Source organism: Typopeltis vanoorti, chromosome 6, assembly GCF_054136105.1.
Source record: "Typopeltis vanoorti isolate ZY-2024b chromosome 6, IOZ_Tvanoo_1.0, whole genome shotgun sequence".
Lineage (NCBI taxonomy): Eukaryota > Metazoa > Arthropoda > Arachnida > Uropygi > Thelyphonidae > Typopeltis > Typopeltis vanoorti.
Genome location: NC_143554.1, coordinates 68,526,731 through 68,546,257, shown reverse-complemented (window position 1 = coordinate 68,546,257; position 19,527 = coordinate 68,526,731). Strand labels below are relative to the sequence as shown.

The 19,527-nt window shown below is 33.9% G+C and overlaps 1 protein-coding gene across 1 annotated transcript in view; it reads right to left on the bottom strand.

The window, feature by feature from the left end:
- Positions 1 to 19,527, bottom strand: part of LOC150105514 (dual oxidase-like) — a 198,691-nt gene that overhangs the window by 130,314 nt on the left and 48,850 nt on the right. The window contains exon 2 of the mRNA XM_090394863.1: positions 2,540 to 2,632. Within this exon, the coding sequence (XP_090250989.1) occupies positions 2,540 to 2,632 (93 nt within the window). The remainder of the gene's footprint in view (positions 1 to 2,539; positions 2,633 to 19,527) is intronic.

Here is a 19,527-nt window from a genome sequence, read left to right as displayed (position 1 = left end):
ATATGTATCAACGTAATCAGGGCTAGCTCCGGGTCAAGGCACTGCCTTATTTCGTGTGTGCCGAATAATTTTTCATAAGTTTCAGGAACCTGGAAAATCCATAAGGCCTGACAAACAATAGAACACACATATTTTTAATGAATATTTCAATTTAAACTACATTGAATTGCTTTTTATACAGAAAAATCAACTTTCTATTTCTGTCCATGTGGTTTTAAACATGAAATGTTGACTAATAACACTTTCATAAATGATATCAAAGTGCTGGAGTCAAAATAGCTGAGAACAGGCGATTTATTAAGCCATGAGGGAAAAGGGGGACACCTAGATTCCTGCATTTTTATGTGGTAGTTACCTCAAAAAAAAAAACGACTGCATTTGAAAGTACCTGAAAATTACGAGGTCGGTATTCCTTTTACAGACATTAAATGTGCATAACACGTGCACTGCCAACACCCATTGCTTCATATTCCACCAGTAAGGGCTACGTGGTGCATCGCTGTTCCTTCAATTAGAGCCTGGAAACTGGTACGAGTTAATCAGGGGAGACAGGTGATGTTTATCTCCAAGATCATAAGATGGAGAGTTGGTTGACCTTCCTTAAGAATGTGTCAACATATAGAGCAGCCTTGTGGACTTGCCGCTTTCCTCCTCCTCCTCCAGTGCACGGAACATTTCATTTAAAGTAATTTTAAAAACGGGGTCTCAGATCATATGTAAAACAGTTGTGCTTTTAATATTGTATAAAAGTTCGTTGTAATCCCATTTCTGTTACCATAAAGAAATTAAAAGCTTGTTTTTAATGATTTCATTCCTATTTTCTAGGAAGGAAAGCTAAAAAATGAGTGATATTCTGACGAAACTACATGAAACGGCGATTTTTGTTTAAAATCGTGTAAAATGATTCTCTAATAAAGACGACATAAAATAATTATGATGTACTATTGTCAATGTGGTCTGCGTAATATAAAATCATTGTAAGCGAAAAAAAAAATGCAGTCATAACTGCAACTGAAATTCTCACACTCATTTATAACACGGTAAAAATTAACAATCGTTTAACTAAAAAACAGAAATCGTACCTTTCAGTGTAAACCTACATCAACCTCGGTTAAATCATCTTTCTCCAGGTTGGATATTTATAAACAGTTGTATCGCATTCTCCCCAAATTTCAATCGAAATCCCCAACATTTGCTACGTTAATGCACAGCAAATGCCGAAACGATCGAGAAACCACGGCTTTGTTAAATTCTGACCGTATTATGATTATAGTAAACTATAGCAGATCTTTGCAGAATACGAAGCCCATTGCTCCTATTTGCAACTTTCAGCAAAGCTACCTTTGCGTATAAAACTGTATATGAAGCACAAAATATCTGTCAAGAATCCTAGCACCTAAACTTTCTGAATATACACTAAGCACTGTCCTATTTATAAATGGAGTTGAACGAAGTAATCGTTTCTTTCATGGATATCCTCTTTAGAAAGCATTTTTCTAAATGGATATCCTCTTTGGAGTGTCAATTAGTTCATTAGGAAACGAATAGTGAAGTAGCTTTTTGGTTGGTTTTGAGAGAGAGAGACAGAGAGAGAGAGAGAGAGAATCGCTTCGCTATCCAAGTAGTCCCTCTTGCCGATATAGGGGTGTGTGTGTGTGTGTGTGTGAATATCAGATGGTACATGAAGTTCACCCTATAAGAGACCACCTTATTTATTAGAGAGGCCTCAAAAGGGACTCGAAAGTTTGCATGTTTGGTTACTAGAATAGAGTTACCAGGTTGTCTAAATCCTTGGGATCCCGGAACAAGTATTCCAAGTAGTCAAAAATGCGTTCTCGAGGATGAACTACTACGAGATACAAAAGTAATTTTCAAGAACCCTTCGCAATATGACTCAAGGTGACTGGAATTCGAAACCATGTTTCGGATTCCAGTTTCCAAGATCGAAAGGAGTTGGCATGAAAGTGGCATTCAAACAAATTAGAACACGTGTTCAGTTCCCTAAGCTTTTATAAGCTTGGTATACGCATCAGGATATGTATAGTTTCGCCCAGACGAAGCATGCTCTCGTTGGATAAGAAGAAAGAACGTATTGTGAAAGTTGCAATTCATTGGAACAATAAAACCCAGAACTGTTCCATTCCATCGTTAAATAATGATCGCTGCATTCTATCCCATGGAATGCGGAAATCATGTCTTATCGCTGCAAAAGAAAAATATTTCCAAAACATCATATTGCATTATTTCCAAAAATATTTTTTCAGAGGCGGTACTGTGAAGACGCCGTAAAATGCTGTGGAAATAATGGCTCACGCTTAGTAGCATTTAGTTAGCAGACGTTTGATAAAGAGTAGAATTTTTCATCGCAGTACCTCAAAGAGATCGGTGTTTCACTTACGATATGTACTACACGCACAAACCTTTGAATTCTTGTAACTAGGGTAACTCTTGGCAATATTTTTTTTGTTGTTGTTGTTTGTTTACTTAAGGAGTTTCCAGTACAATCTATGGCCAATAATAACTAAAAATTTGCACTTACCAACTGATCCCCAGTCAGGATGTGCTAAGTTGTTATACCATCCATCGTATCTCTGCTTTTCTGTGTGTGTGTACATTTGGAGCTTATCGGAATCTGAAAGAAAATTTATGAACGATATGGATTATTCAAAGAATAAAAAAAATTAAATAAAAATATAAATATTTAAACAAATATTTTCTTAACAAAACTCCATACTTTTTTTGTCCTTTATTCTTTTGATACCCAGCATCATGACCTTTGTATTGTATTTTAAGCACTTTATGGAGTTATGCTTAAAAACTGGTTCAAAGTATGGCTTTTGACGTCATTAATTTTTATTAAACTGAGAAGTTCATAAATTATGTACGTATTAAATATGAAAGATTTTTTTTACTGCACACTACGACTAAGAATGAAATCTTCCTACTGAGACTGCGTATCTATCGAATTATCCAAATCGAGTTTACTGGTTTATTTTTTGGTTGAAAAATAAATTTTCAAATGATTAAATACTAAATAAAAGGAAGAACTGCTTATGCAAATATAACCCGCGGAAGCAATGTGTCGTCACAAAAGATCTGGAAGAGCAGACACATTGGATATACACGTCTTCGAATTGCATTCCTTATGGACAACGCTGATGCGAAAGTTTGTATAGCCTTTTAAACTGTTTTCGTAAGAAATTTTAGCAACCGTCCCACAAGAATGCCTGGTTGGCAGAGTATTCGCTCTCCAAACAATTATCTGTACGTTAAGAATCCAACCCTGCTTAATGGAGACGTCTAAAGTGGCTTGGAAAAGTTCCTTGTTTGGAACTTTTTCAAGCCAATAGATTTCTTGAGAAGGATTCGTGATTATCTAACCTTCGGCTAAACCAGGATACTAAGTGTGGTTTACAGCTTTTTTGTGGGTGATGCACATTATTAAAAAAGATAGTGTTTGTCAAAATCTGTCCCTTATAACCAGATACGCAAGGCCAATGCAGTTTAAACGCTATCGACCGTTAATAAATTTTTAGCTATCGCCTATCAAATTTCATGAAATCCTTTAAGTAGGAAGGTCACCTCTAGAAACTACACTCAACGCTTGTGTCGAGTGTGGTTTCTAGAGCTAAAAAAACAGCTCTATTTATCAGAGCACTCTAATATTTCAATATGGTATAAAAGACATTAAGAACAATACATTCAATATTCATCTTTCGGATAACTTTCCAAATGCGAGAAACCGATGAGGAAATCTGTGTTGTCCAAGTTTGACTTCTGCAGAAAGCTTATTCAATGAAACATCTCGCATATATGATAGACAATAGGCATTATACAAGAGACAAAATTTAAAAACCACCGTAATGATTTTTGCAGCTTCGTGTCTAGGGGCAATAAATGATCATTTTTCATGCTTTCAAGTCTGTGTTTTTTTTTATATTTTAAGAGTGGAGGGCCTATGAAAGCATTACTATATAGTTTAAGCTTATAAGTGATCCCTTGCACCGACCTTTGGGTGCAATTTCTGTCCATCTGTGCTCCTGCGTCTCATCCAGATGGCAGAACTGCTACTATACTTAAAGCTGATCTCTTGGCATCATTCTTTTGTTCCAACTTCTACTTGCATCAGCAAACGCATCAATTCATGTCTTCTGTAGCCTTCTGTCAGAAACACATTCTAAGAACCTTGAACATCAAAACTCTTTTGGGCCTGATATTTCCGAATTGTACTTAAGAGATGTGCTTCTCAACCATCTCTACAACGTATACTCACTTATGCTTCCAAAGCATGGAAGAAAGCCATAAGCAGCCAACTTCCAAAAAAGGAAGTATGTTCATAAACTATCTTATTGCTCTCAATACCAGTGCTGTCTAAAGAAAAATGGAAACGTTAACAGTTAGTTTCATCAACCGGAGGGACTGCCAGTACAGATTCAAGATCCACGGCAGATATTTTCGTCAACAATATCACTTGGGACGCATGCCATGGAAAGCTTCTTAGAAACTTTTGTTGTTGCGCTTCATTTTAAAGGAATTTGATAGGGCATGGTTAATAGAAATTCTCAGCAAAATCCTGTCTTCTTAAGGCGTGATTTCTATTTTTTTTTTTAAATTGGATTTCCAGTTTCTGAGATTTGACTACGCGTAATGGAAAACGTTCTCTCTTCTTTGATAATGGGGAAAAATGTTTTCCCCATTAACAAAGATGTTCATCAGGGATCTTATTTCCTCTCCCTCTCTTCCTCGTAGACATAAACGAGGAAGAGGTCTTCTCTCATTGACCTCAGACGCTATATAGTTTTTCCTGATGACAACACTCCATTCTTCTACTCATACGACAAAACTTGCAGTCAAATATTCCAAGCTTCAAGATCTAGTATAGTCAGTATCTTAAATGTCGATCTCCATACCATCCGTCAATGGAGAGGGGGGGGGGGAACACCAACCTAGTCACTTTCAAAGCAATTACATATTGTAATTGCTTTAAATACGATTTGAAAATTATATCGAAAATTATCTCCTTACCAGCTATCTCTTCTTGAACTGACACTTACCTCTAGTCGTTAATGACACAAACATATCACGTCTATTGTATCATCTTCAAAAACGTGGCATCTTTTTTTGCTTAATTAGTTCCTTTTCACTTATCCAAGTCCGTCTGACTTTAGAATACTGCTGTAAAATATTAGGTGGTACACCACAAACCTAAAAATTCTTAATACTGTCCAAAAAGATCGCAGTGCAGTTAATTGTCAACCCCTTTCTCAGATTCTCTCCAGCCAGCAGTAACTGAATCTCTTTTCACTTTTTTTTAAAGTGAATGTCATGGCGCTGTTCATCAGAACTTTGTACCTGCTTTTTTTTTTAATATACAACTTCCATCCACGAAAGGTTGTAGAATAATAGTACATAATACAGTGGGTGAGGCTAAGTGTTTTTTTTTTTTTTTTTGTATTTATTTTCTACATAAAACTTTTTTCAAGCCACTTCAAGCCTCCAAGATGCGGGGAGGTTGTCTCCCACCGATCGATGAAATTCATTTCCCGCCTAAAGACATACATTCATACCGATGGTGGATTCGCTAACCACTCGGCCAACCAAGCTGGCCCATTTCTACTACGTTTAGAGTAAAATTCATTTATAATTTAAATTTCTAATCCAACAAACTGCTTCTCCCACATTTGAATCCATCTCTTGTCTGGAACAGTCTTCCCCCATAACATATTCTCCAAAGATGACGACCTTAATCTGTTCAAAAAGATTAAATTCCTTTTTTGTTGACACCAGCGCACACACATTTTGCAATGGTTCTGCAACCTCTCGTTATGAAAAATTATATAACAAGACTTTTTTTTAAGAACGGAAATATTTTTGCTCTAAAAATGGGCTAATAATGGGGAAAAAACAACAACTTTAAAACTAGTTGTTTTTGAATTCTTCCTATCGTTTAAAACAATGTTAATCTTGATTTTTGATTTCTGATCACAGAAATATGTGGAGATTTGTAAAAAAATTAGGATGAACAATCGTGAAATTAACTAAATCACAGCGAGTTTCGTAAATCATTCAGTTTTATAACCATTTTCTTCTTAACTGATATAGGATTACTAATAAGCGGTATTTTAAATTTTTAGCACATATTCAAATTTATTAATATTTATCTGCATGCTACTTTAAAGTGTTACATAATAAATCCCTCTTAACTAATGAATATCTAGGATAACGGTATAGAAATATTCAGCCATGCATTGCTTGTTAGATTTGGGAAGGGATATTTCAGACAGGGTTTTTCCTGTTTACCTATATCGATAATTGAGATGTAGGTGTGCTAAGAGGAAGAGAAGGAAGTTCATTACAAAATTTAATCACTTCACACTTTTAATTGCATAGCTTTAGAACGTAGAAATTTAGTATTTGTGTCAAATAAGTCTTGAAGTCAAAACACGTTATGCGGTTCAAAGAAATCAGCTGAGTAATCAATGTTTTACCTCATTGATTCTCCTTTGACTCTACTTTTCAAACATTAAAAGGTTTATTTCGTGCTGTTTAATTGCCGGGTGATTACTAGAAGAGTGCATTTCACAGCGAGATTCTAGAGTGAACGCATCTTCAATGCTTTCAATAACAGTACTTGCAATTTTCTTATTCTTCCCCTCTTTTCCCCCATTACAACTTCAGCTAAGTATTGCCGGATAGACTCCATATATGGAGACTTCATCTCGTTAGCGATTCCAGTATATTCATAAGGTCAAGAAACCCTTGCAAGAGTTGTTAATGTTTTCTTACATAAAATGTTGACAATATTTTGCTAATATATTGGCAATAGTTTCTTCATCATCATGCGTATCAAGGATTTAGGCCTAGCATGGCCTGTTCCGACCTTAGAAGTCATCGTTGAATCGTTTAAGACATCCTGGTTTTCTTTTTCCTAATGGCTTGTACTTTAAAGCTTGTTTTGATAATCTTTCTGTTTTCATTCTTTGAGCGTATTCCATCCATTTATGTTTATATTTTTTAATTTTTTTCTATTACTGGTTCTTGGTTTAATTCTTTCATAATTTCTTCTTTTCTTTTGTGATCAAATAGGGTATACTTTGCAGTTTTTCTCATAAACTTCATTTCTGCTGTTATTAATCTTTGTCTATTTGTTTTATTGTCCAGATTTCGCTTCCATACATTAAGACTGGTAGGGCTAATGTATTGTATACCTTTAGTCTGATTTGTTTTTGAACTAGGTTTGGTTTAAATATAGAGTTAATTACACCTGTTATTTTTAAATATTTTGCAATTTTTACGTTTATATCCTTTCATATGTGATCATACATCCTAAGTAGTTAAATGAATTCACCTGTTCTAGACTCTTGTTATGTATTACTATTTTAGTTCTTGCTGGATCTTGTCCTTTAAAGGCCATAGTTTTTGATTTTTCTGTTGATATTATCATACCATAATCTTTGGATATCTTATTTAGATCTAAAATAACTTTCTGTAAGTTATCTTCAGAATTTGTAATTATTATTTGGTCGTCGGCAAAAAGGAGAGTGTTTAAGTTTACTGTAGAAGAAAGTTTAATTCCTTGATGTAGATTTTTATTCCATTTTATTATTTCATTTAAGTAGATATTAAAAAAAAGTTGCTGAGAGGACACATTCCTGTCGGACCCTTTGGCTTATCTCTCTCGTATATGATAGCTCCTGATTTAATCTTATTTGTATTTGATTATTTTCATATATACTTGCGATAGCTTTTAGGATATTATTTGGTATTTGTCTTTCTTTTAAGATGTTAAATAAAATGTTTAACTTTGTCGAATGCTTTTTTCAAAGTCAATAAATGCAATATGTGTTTCTAAATTGTAATCTCTTTTCTCTATTATTAATTTTAGACAAAAGGCCGGGTCTATACATGATCGTCCTATTCTAAATCCATTCTGTACTTCTAACAAAGTTTTCGGAATATTTCATTAGTTTGCTATTTAAAATTCTGCTGTATATTTTGTAACAGGAATTCAGTATACTGATACCTCTATAGTTTTTAGGGTCATCTCTATTACCTTTTTTTTTAAAAGGTAGGAATCAATTGCTTTTTTCCATTCTATTGGGGGGAGGGGTTACCAGTTGAATAAATTTTATTTTAAAATAATAAGAGTCTTTCTTTGAATCTTGTTCCTGCATATTTATATAGTTTTGAACCTAGCTTATCTTCTCCAGGTGATTTTCCGGTTCTTGTTTCTTTCAGGCTGATTTCTAAATCTTCTTTAGTTATTTCCTTTTCATTAATTGTTTGCCAGTGTCTTTTTTAAAAGATTTATCTGTCCACAATTCTGTGTAGTAATTTAGAAATTCTTCTAATTTTAATTCGGTGTTTAATTTTATGTTGTTTTTTTTTGGTATCTGCGTTCAAGTGTTTCAAAATCTTATATACATCGGGTCTTATTTTATAAGAATCATGTTCTAAATTAGAAACAAATTTGTTCCATGATTCTCTGTCTTTTTCTGACTTCTCTTTTAGCTATGGCTCTTATTCTTTTATATTCTATTTCATCTTCTAATCTTTTACTGCTTAACCATTTGTGATAGGCTTCTTTTTGATTATTTCTTTGATTGTATCATCCCAGATCTTCCGTTTTTTTCCCTTTTATTGAATTTTTTGGTCTTTCCTAAGCTTTCATTTGCTGCTGCATTTAGTATCATTTTTATATTAAGCCATTCTATTTCTATTTCTTCATTTCGTTTTATTTTATCTAGATATTGGTTAATTCTTTGTTCATATAGCCATTGTGCATTTGTGTCATTCAATAGTCTAGTTTTATAAACAAATGTTTCAATTTTTCTTTCTGTTCTTGTTACTTGTAGCCATTTAGATGGTAATTTTAAATTTTAACAAGGTAGTGGTCACTGCTTATTTCATATCCTCTGTGAACTCTAACATCTAGGGAAAATTTTGATGTCTTTTCATTTAATATAAAATAATCTAATATTGATTTCCATCCTCTTGCTGCCCAAGTATATTTATGTATGTCTTTATGTTTATAGAAGACATTATTTTTAGGTTATTATAAACTACAAAGTCAATCAACTTTTTACCATTCCTGTTTAGAGTATGTTCTCCATGTATTCCTATATTATTATTAATTTTCGTGTTTCCAATTCTTGCATTTAAGTCTCCTGCTAAAATTACGTAATCATTTTTATTTATTTTATTATATATGTTTTGTAACTGATTATAAAAATCAATATTATCTTGTTCTCGTCCTTCTTCTGGGGCATATAAACCAATTATTGTTAAATAGCCTCTATCTATTTTTATTCTAGCTTCTATTATTCTTTCATCATTCCATAATTTATATGTTTTAACTGTTTTGAAAGGAAGTTATGAATCCAAATCATACTCCTGCTTGTGCTCTTTGGTCTCTGTTAACTCCACTGTATATCACATTAAACTTTTCGGTTCTCATAGTTCCTTTTAATTTCTTTGTTTCAGTGATTACTGTCATTTTAAAATTTCTTTCATTTAATAGTTGGTCTAATTCTATTTCTTTATATGCTATTCCTCTTACATTCCAGTTTGCTGTGTATATTATATTTTGTCGTTTCCATTTTTGTTTTACGTTTTCCATTCCAGGGTCGTTTTCTATAGATTCAATCCGATTATCTTTTTCTGTCAGCTTACAAGGAGAATTATGTTCTCTATGTCAGGGGACTAGCCTGACGATGGAATAGTTCAGTGGTAGGGCTGCTACCTTAAGGCTTCTGAACTAGCCTTTTTCCGAATTTAGACCCATATGAGGAATAGGGTATATTGAAAGGGGAAAGAGTAGATCATAGAAGAATTATAGTAAGGTTTATAGAGAGGGCATAGTTGTAAGGCCAGAAATTAAAAGATAATAGTTTCTTACACAAGAATTTTAACACATTACTGATGGCTTCTTTCCGGAGGAGCCAACTACATATCAAAGTGGATCGGTTGTGTTATTGACAGAGTTAATTAGCTGGCTATCATTCTCAGATTGGTTTGTGTCTGGTTAGGGAAACCAGTTCGTTTTCCTTATTAGAAACTAGAAATGGAGAGAGAGAGCATCAGTAATATCTACCCAAATGGCCGTGTAAGAAAATATTGCCATCACTTTGATCCTTTTAAATAAAAAAAGGAAGTATTGGCAATATTTCTGTAAATCACCACTACTGATATGTGGATAGTGTAAAAGTAAATGTATAGTTTGCGACAGGTGCAGCTTGTCGTAATGAACTGTTTCCTGGTGCATCTTTTAGTCGGCAGAGGACGCTGTATAGCAGAACTTCAGCAACTTCTGATTCATTGGAACACTGATTATGCGATTTTTTTTCCCAAAAATTCAATTCTTCAAGGAAAGTGGTTTTAAGCACTAGCATAAGATCGTCATGAATAGTGAAAAAAGTCATTCTGCAGATGGAAGTTACAAATATCAGTGAGAAAAGATTATCCGGATTGCCAGTGATTACAAGAGTAAGCTACAAATATCCACGAGCTTTTCATAACTTTAAGACCGTTCTGAAAAATCTAAGCCTATGTTTGGAATAAGAATCCTTGTTATTCTCTGACAGCAGCTGACGTAGATCTTATTGGTAGACCTTGATATCCACTATTATCAATATGAGCATCGCCCCATCTCCAGTAAAAATTTTAACGGCTTTGTCACCGAATGTTTTCCCATTATCTGTCATATTGCTGGCGAGCTTCTGAAGCTCAATCTTACCACAAAAATGGGGATTCATGTAAAGCATGTTAAATCATTCTGAAGTTAAATAAGTATTTAAGGAAGTATGTGATGTCCATTCTATTATTTATCAGACTTTACCTCAAGAACTACATTGTACATACAGCTAATGTCTCTGGGATATTTCGCCAGTAATTACGCAACCAATAAGACATCAAATTGTACGTCAAAAAAGGGCAACTTAACCGAAGTATACATAAGACTATTAAAGACAAGAGGGCAAACTAACTCGAATAAAGAACACGGGTGTTGTTTCACACATCTATTGCTACGGCGATGATAAGACCAGAATTTCTTTGGGCTTCCAATTTCTAACCTTCTATCCGGCTATTCCCATAAATTCCAATATGAAGTATTCAATGGTAACTTTCCGGTTGAATGAAGTCTGAAATCATTACTAGAAAAACAGTCAAAATATTTTAAGCTGCAGGTTGAGTTAAATTATCTCACGAAAATGCCAAATCATTATCTTGTATTAATACGTGTACGGCTATATACACAGCAGAGCTTAACTAAGCTTTTCGCGCCCTTGGCAAATTCGTAGCTCGCCTTTGATAGGTCACAATTTCGATAACTGAGAAAAATATTCTGCCATTAGCACCCTTAGCAATTGCCAAAACGTCACGTACACGAAAGGATGCAGCAACCTTTCTAGTAGCATATAAAACCAGATAAACACATTTACTATTATTTTCCAATAAGTCACAACAATAAAAACTTAATGTGCCATGTAATTCAAAATATGGTTAAAACAAGCAAGTATTTCAGAAATCATATTCAATATAAAGTTTTGTGCGCTGGTTTAGCCCTGTGTCGTGCGCTTGCACAGCACTCGACCATCCGGAGAAAAACTATTATAGGTTCGATTCTAATCATTATCTAGAACTCTTCTAGGCTTTACTACTACTTTCCAAGTTAGTTGATCTTTGGTACAGGCAAGCAAAGTTCTCTCTTCAGGGAATTTGGGCTTTAAATAAAAAACAGTAGAACTCAGTATTTCAAGCAATATATACACATTTCATGGTCCAAAAGTAATTAGGCATATTTTATTGTCTTGTATACCATAAATCTTTCCAGAAAGTCTCCATTGATTGATAGTTCGAGCTCTATCATTGATAACTCAAGGATGGATAGCAGTTACTCAACATTCTTCAAGCGGTTAGTCAGCATTAAGGGAGCTCTGCCTACTCCAACTTTGGGAATAAAAAAAGCGTTACACGAGTCGTTTTAATTCTCAAACAAAATAAAATAATTTTACGTTTGATACGCTGCTGGAATGGTACAACCACGATGTGGTGGTAGATATGTCTAAATTAGTGCGAGCGCTTACGATTTTCTTTTTAAGCGGCTGGGTTAGAAACTAGTTTCCAGGAAGGAAAATTTCTTATTTCAACGTGCTAAAGATGGACTAACTCGTGAACCGGCCAAAGAAAGGCTTGGAAAAAGTTCTGGTCTGCGACTAGACATTTATGCCTATAGTCCTGCACAAGGTTCTATGGAAGAATTTTTCGAGGCATTAGAGAAGCAGCTGACAAAAAGTTGGTCCTCCGATCTAAACAGCAGAGTAGAAAGTACCAAATATGTAACTTTTTTTTTTGGGGGGGGGGATATGTAGAAAAGAGCAAAGCTAATAACAATAGTAATGGTGGACTTAATTTCTGTTTATGACACAAATTAACTTCTCTCAGTGTTTATGACACAGTCTAGCGCTAATTAATTACTGTCGCTATGGAACAAACGCCATTACAAAAAGCACGGATTCATAAAAATATTTACTTAAGTTGTTTCCAGAATATAAAGCAAAATTGTGAGTATAAACAGATATGAAATGATTTTATTTGGTACGGCTAATATTTTTTATATGATGTACGTTATTGTCATGGATGTTTAAACACATACATCAAATCAAATTTGGAAGAAGAAAAAAAAACACTTCAGAATCATGCAAGAATCAGGGAGAAAACTGTCATATTTAAAAACAAAGAAATGCTATTTCGTGAGGGAAGGAAGCAGCACTTTTCAAACTACATTCTGAAGCAGTAAGGCAAGTATTTCGTTTTCAGTAGAAGCATAAAGGTTGTTTCATTGAGTTGAATCATGTTTCGTGCAAAGTTTTTTATTATTATTATTTGTATATCAATACTGTTTTTCTGAGGAAAAACTTGCACAATGTCTTCAGCCGTGAAGATATTAACTTATTAAAATTAGATTTATAAAAACCTCAAGCTACTTAGGTCATAACTGACTTGTGTCTGGTAAATGGAATATGTAGCTATTAAGAAGAATAAAATATTACTGTTATTAAGTAACATATGGCAATTTAACAGTATGAGGAAAAGAGTAAAGAATGACCTCACCTCAAGATGCAGGTTATATATCCTGCATGTCGAACTCTAGGTAAATACGCAAATTACCTAGAGATAGCAACATGGTCCTTATTACCTGACTGGCAAATAAGGTCCACTAAATTAAGTTTACCCTAATAAGTACTTGAGAACTTGAGGAGTGACGATCTTGTGAAAAGAAACGAATACTAAACTATATTATTTAGGAATTTTTTCCCCTTCATCCTATTGGGTGGTGGGGCAGCAATACGCTGCTATATCAGGAAGATGATTATGAAGCTAGGTGGTTTCCCGTTACCTTCCTTGCTGTAAGTATATTTATGACTGTAGCCATGCGTGTTCACAGGACCGTTTTGCGGGATGAAAACTCGAGTTACCGGAGAAAAACCCTCCACCTCTGTATGAGACCAGTTAACTCACCTTTAGTCGAACTAAAGGTGAGTTAACTTGAGGGTTTCAGATGAAACACCTTGGATGTTGAAAGATGTTGGTATTCTGATGAAAAAAGCTGCGATAAATCGTGTGAGATCGCTCTCAGTTAAGGCGAAGGTAGGTTTCGGTTCATTGAAAGAATTATATTTTATAGGTAGCCTATTTTATTTTGTAGTTAGCTTATTTTATTTTGTAGTTAGCTTATTTCTATTTCATAACTAGCCTATAAACAACGAGCGTTTTAAGTTTACATTTTCTTTCTTAATCATTATAATTTCTGCAGTCATATGATAATATAAAAACTTAGCGTAACAACTTCTACATACTCTTGTGAAACTCTATTTTCTGCCTTAAATAATATCAAATCGAAAGGGAGAAATAGATTGAGCAATGATTTGAGCGCTGCTTGTGTAGCATTAAAATGTACACACTATAGCCCTTCTATAAAGCAACTTTCTACCAGTACTCAGCAACAGAAAGTCATTAAATGTAATGTAAGTTTGTAATTTCACTTTATTAAATTAATTGTATAATATGAATTAATAGATTTTATATCAATGTCCTATTAAATAAATAGCCTAATATGATATGTATAAGTTACCATCTATGATTATGTAGTTAAATTTATAATGCATGTATGCAAGTGGCACATCAACGTCAATATTTAAAAAAAAAAAAAAAAATGTTTGACACACCTAAGTAAAAAAGGTTCGCCATCAGTGGTCTATACCGACGGAAGCTCTATTTAGGAATAATGTGGCATTATTCTTGGAAATTAAAAAATCTCTCAGCATGTCTCTGGTATATTGTGAATGTTACTGCTCAATAATCGCCGAACTGGCCAATTTCCAAATAATATTCGAAATACTGATTTCAGTGCACCTTATTTATTTAAATGCCGATATTTTAACTTTAATTAGTAAACGAAATAATTAAATGTAGCACTATATAAAACTATGGATTTTAATTGCCGTTTCGATATATTATGTCATAAACGAAAAACTATTAATATTATTTCTAATAGTTGCAATATTCACTTGTTTCACCTGCTCCCATCTCCACTTTTCTTCTGCCTGGTCTCTGAGGAGAATCAACCAGTTAGAAACAGGTCAGGCCAGTGAAACCCTATCAAAATAGATCAATAGAAAGCGAATATATGGACGCACAACGGTTCAAGCGATCATGTTTTCTATAAGGTCCGCGCTAGGAAAACGCGTAAATACCGGCGAGTGTATTCCCGTAAGCTCTCTCTGATCACATTTCGTACGAAACTTTCATTAGTTTCTACATTCGGCTTTGAAATAATGCGAATACCACTTGATTTATATAATTTTAAATTCAATTGTTTTTTATTTAAAAAAAAAATAAAAATTTCTTCGCAAAACAGGCTTTTTTTAATTTCCATTTGCGATAATCGGAATCTAAACAAGATTCCGAATAAACAAGCCTAATTACATAAAATAGAAAAATTCAATTTAGAGAGGAATTTTTTTTTAGCCCTTGAAAAATCCTTAATTCACAAAACAACTGTCTTTAGTGCGTACTAGAACCGAAATAATGAGGACAATTGAAACTGCCGTCAAGGAACAAATCCTATCTCTCCAAAATTTAATTACAGAAAATAATCCGAATTCTTGACTGAGTATGCTCTATGAAATGGAGGCTATTACTAATCCATTAAAATATAACACTAAAACTAAAAAAAATCTAATATATGTGATAAGGAGTTGGAATATTTGGAACTGCAGAATGAGCAATTAGTTTAATAAAGAATGATTTAATGATTCTACATACCATTAAATCATTCCCGCAACACTTTCCATTAGCACAATACTTGTTTGAAGCTAACGTGTGCAGATACACTCACTCAAATCATAGTACTGCGTAAAATATCATTTACATTCGATTTTACTTATTCGGCTAAATTAAATGGACCACAACGCTTCGATCTCGTTTATCTTAAAGTAATATATCAAGGTGCAGTTTGCAATGTACATGATACCGCTAGCTATTTGTACAATATAAAATGTATCCGACAGCTGTAATGGAGCGAACTGTAAACAGAGGGGATGAAATTAATAGTAATGAGAAGGGTAATTTCATGCTCCGATTGTGGTTAATCGTCTATTACAGTAGCATACCGATCATTCGGAGACCAGTCTAATTTTCTTCCCTCCCTGTTTTAGAAGCAATACGGTCCTCAAACTACCATTCCTCTACTTAAGATTTTTATTATCTGATAATGGTTCTTACAAGTGAAATTTATCCAAGTAAAGGAGAACCAAAGAGCAGAATTACATACACGTCTATAGAATAGTATTTCACGTAGTTCTCGACAAACATTACCTCATTCCATTGGAAATCGGATTACGAAGGTTTGCAAGTCGTGACTCACAATACAGATGTTGTGAATAGTATTTGCATGTTACTGGTAATTTTGTCGTTAAGAAAAACAAGATTGTAATATCAGTAGCGTTAGATTTTTTTTGTCAGTGTAATGACCGAAGTGAAATACACAAAAATTTAGTTTGGGAATTCTTCAAAATACGACCTCTACTCTAAAATTTTATTATGTGATTGTTCTCGCAACTTTAAGAATTATCCAAGTTTTCGAGAGAAAAAAAATCTTGCAAGAGCCATGATATTTAAAATTTCAGATTAGAGGTGATTCATGAATTGCAGAGATTAACTGTCTAGTGGTGAGCATGTTCAAGTTTTCCTTACTTTTAACCAGAGCACCTCCTTCGAAGTAGTCTTTTGTAACTTGATATAAATAGTAACGCAAACTAGACCTTTCTAACACTTGCAAGTAGCCCTGTGTTTTAAACCTGGCAAAGTCGTCCGATTTTTGCTTAATCTGTAAATAGTGATATTTTCTTCCCATTAATCTCAAGTCGAGTTTTATATTTAAAAAAAAAAATAATAATTTTTTTTTTTTTTTGCAGAAATTCCAATGCTGACGAAGCAGAGCGAGTGGGTGCATTTCGCACGGAAGCACCAATTTCCTGTATGCTTCTCTGATCACTTTCTAAATGCTTTCTTTCCGCAGACATCTTAACATTTTTAAAAACAGGCTGATCCTTGGGAAAGAATTCGTAACCCATAAGTCCATGAAACGAAATGTCAAAAACAAATACGATTATCACACCCTCAAGACACTAAAACTTGTCTAGTCTTCTCTATGCAAACTTTGTTTGCTGTTGGATCGTTCTCGTAAACACCCTTGGGTTTCCATTCTGCTTAGTGGAAAAAAATAAACTGCAATTAGCCTGAAGCTCTAAAATAGTTTCTTTTTCCCTATCTTTAGAAACATTACTATCAAACACTGCAATACTAGTAGTGTGTGTGCGCGCGCACACAGAGAGAGAGAGAGAGAGCGAGCTCAATCTTAGTGAGCTAATAAGAAATTAGCTTTACATGGAATTTTAAAGTTTCACAAAATCAAATTGTTAGATCGAACTTATTTATACACTTGCTATTTATCACAAGAATAATAAATCGGTGCTAAATACTCAAGACTTCGTAATCAAGAAGGAAGTCAATTTTGCATCCAGTTAACCCACAGTCTTTCCATCAAATATATTGTGGAGAAGAAAAAAAAAAAATTGTCCCATTCAAGGTCAGAGACTACATCGAAAGCCTTCCTCATAAAGTAGATAAGGACGAAAATTTGGTTACTACCTTTTTTTTTTTGCTGTTGTCGCGAACGTACACAGCATCGATAGCATATTTAATGTGATACTTCTTTCAAACAATCAATGCCTTTCTTTCATACATAACAGGAAAGCATTTTTTCTATATATATATATATATATATATATATATAATAAAAATAAAAACATATTTTATTTGGCTACATTAAAAAATGCAGAGGATAGGATTTATGTACAATTTAATATAATTTTTTGAATTTGTTTAAGAATGTCTAGAGGTGGTAAGGCTTTCTCAATATCATCTTTGTTCCTAAAACATAAGCAACCAAGGGACAGTTATACGTGCCGTTGCTTTTAACAGCTATTCCACATGCGTGGAATAACTCGTAGCTCAAGATGATTCATAGGATTGCTTGGTTATTGAAGAACACACTAACTTTGAGATAAAGTTATCATTCTTCTCCATAAGGCGTTTATACGTCCACGTCTGGATTACTGTGCTCAGATCTGGTCGCCAGGATCCCTTGGAAATTAAGAAATGATAGAAAAGATTCCGAGACCAGTGACCAAATTCGTGAGTAATGTAAGAAATTTTCCCTACATGGAAAGATTGAGAATTTGTGGATTACAGAAGTTGGTTGATAGGCGAAAATGGGGGAGGGGGATATGATAGAAACATTTAAGTTACCAAAAAGGATTTTACAGGATTGATGGAGAAATATTTCAACAGTTGTCTAGTAGTGGAAAAACGAAAGGTCATCCCTGGAAATTAAGTGTGGTTAGAAAGGGTGTGAGGACTAGTTTTTTTTTTTTTTTTTCCCGCTTGCAGAGTGGTAAATGAATGCAATGCGTTGCCAGACTCAGTTGCGAGTGCTTCGTCTGCCAATGAGTTCAAGAAGAGGTATCATAGATAGTGTGGATAGTTTGGGTCTCCCGCGATGAATCTACCGACTCCATGGAGATGCTCGTATAATAATAATAAGACATTCAAACGAATAAGAATGTAACCAACAGTATTTAAACATCTACGACAGGAAAGATTTATTTTATTATATAGCGGAACTTGAAACCGAAGTTGGCTGACTTAGTAATTATGTTTCATAATACCTTTAAATAACTAAAGAGAATGCTTTGTTTACATGCGGTACAAATTTGCTTATCACTATGACCTATTAGTTGCTGGACGTTTCAGAGTACAAAAAGTTATAAATTTTTTCTTCTATAAATTTTTATTAAAAAATTACTTTGCAAGTAATTTTATAATACATGATTAGATTACCTGCTTACAGCAGGTATGCATGCTCTGTTCTATCGAGAAAAATGTTTCAAATAAAAAAAAATAAAAGGTTGCAAAAATAAATTATTTAAAAATCAAGAATTTTTATGAGTGATTAAAACAGTCCTAAACTATTCTACTAGAAATTTCCCAAACTGCTAACGCATATGAAGAATTATGCGCGAACTTGTACTAATTTTACGTGTATAAGTACTAATTTTATTTATATAAAAAGTCGTTTTAATTTATGACATAAGGCGATAAGAACTCACCCCAAAACAAAATATTTCTAGGTACTCGTATCATACAATTACTATATCGGCCCTGCAAACGTTTTTTTTTTTTTTTTGTGCCTCTTATTTTGAAATTAGTACAAAAGTTAGTTTAAAAAGAGTACAATTAAGCAAATTATACTCTAAAAAAATACACCATAATCATAAAAAGTTTTTTTTTGACAAATTATAGTATCAACGACCATATCCAATAGTAAGCTTTCTTAGTTTCTAAGAGTTTCTGAAACTTCTGCCAGAACGAAATATTCTTCTAATAGGATCCGCACATTTCATCCTTGTAGTACTGCTGTCAGTAGTAGCAGAGTTAAATATCAAAGCACACCAATGCGTACTACTTTACGAGCAGAAATATTCAAGACGCTTACAGAGGAGAACAAGGAATTCAAAAATGTTATTTGACCTCTTAGCTACTAGTCTTATCCTTAAACTTCTTAAAAAGTCTAGAAGACTCCTTCACTTACAAATAGGATCATAGAATAGTCCCAGCTAGTCGGATGAAATCTATTTCAATCCATTTTATGCCGATGCAATTTATTTGCATTGCCAGAATCTGACTAAACACTCACATTATGACTGACTATTGAATTTCCAGTAAATAAGGACATTACATTGTTTATTGGTAAGCTGGAAATGACAGATGATGCCATGTATGGTCTCCAGAGCAGGAATTTCAGCTTCTTTTTTCCCCGAACTCCTTCAACATGCGATGCAAGTGAAGTCCTTCAAGGCAATAAAGAGATTCCGCAGGCCTGTTGCCCTACACGAGATACAG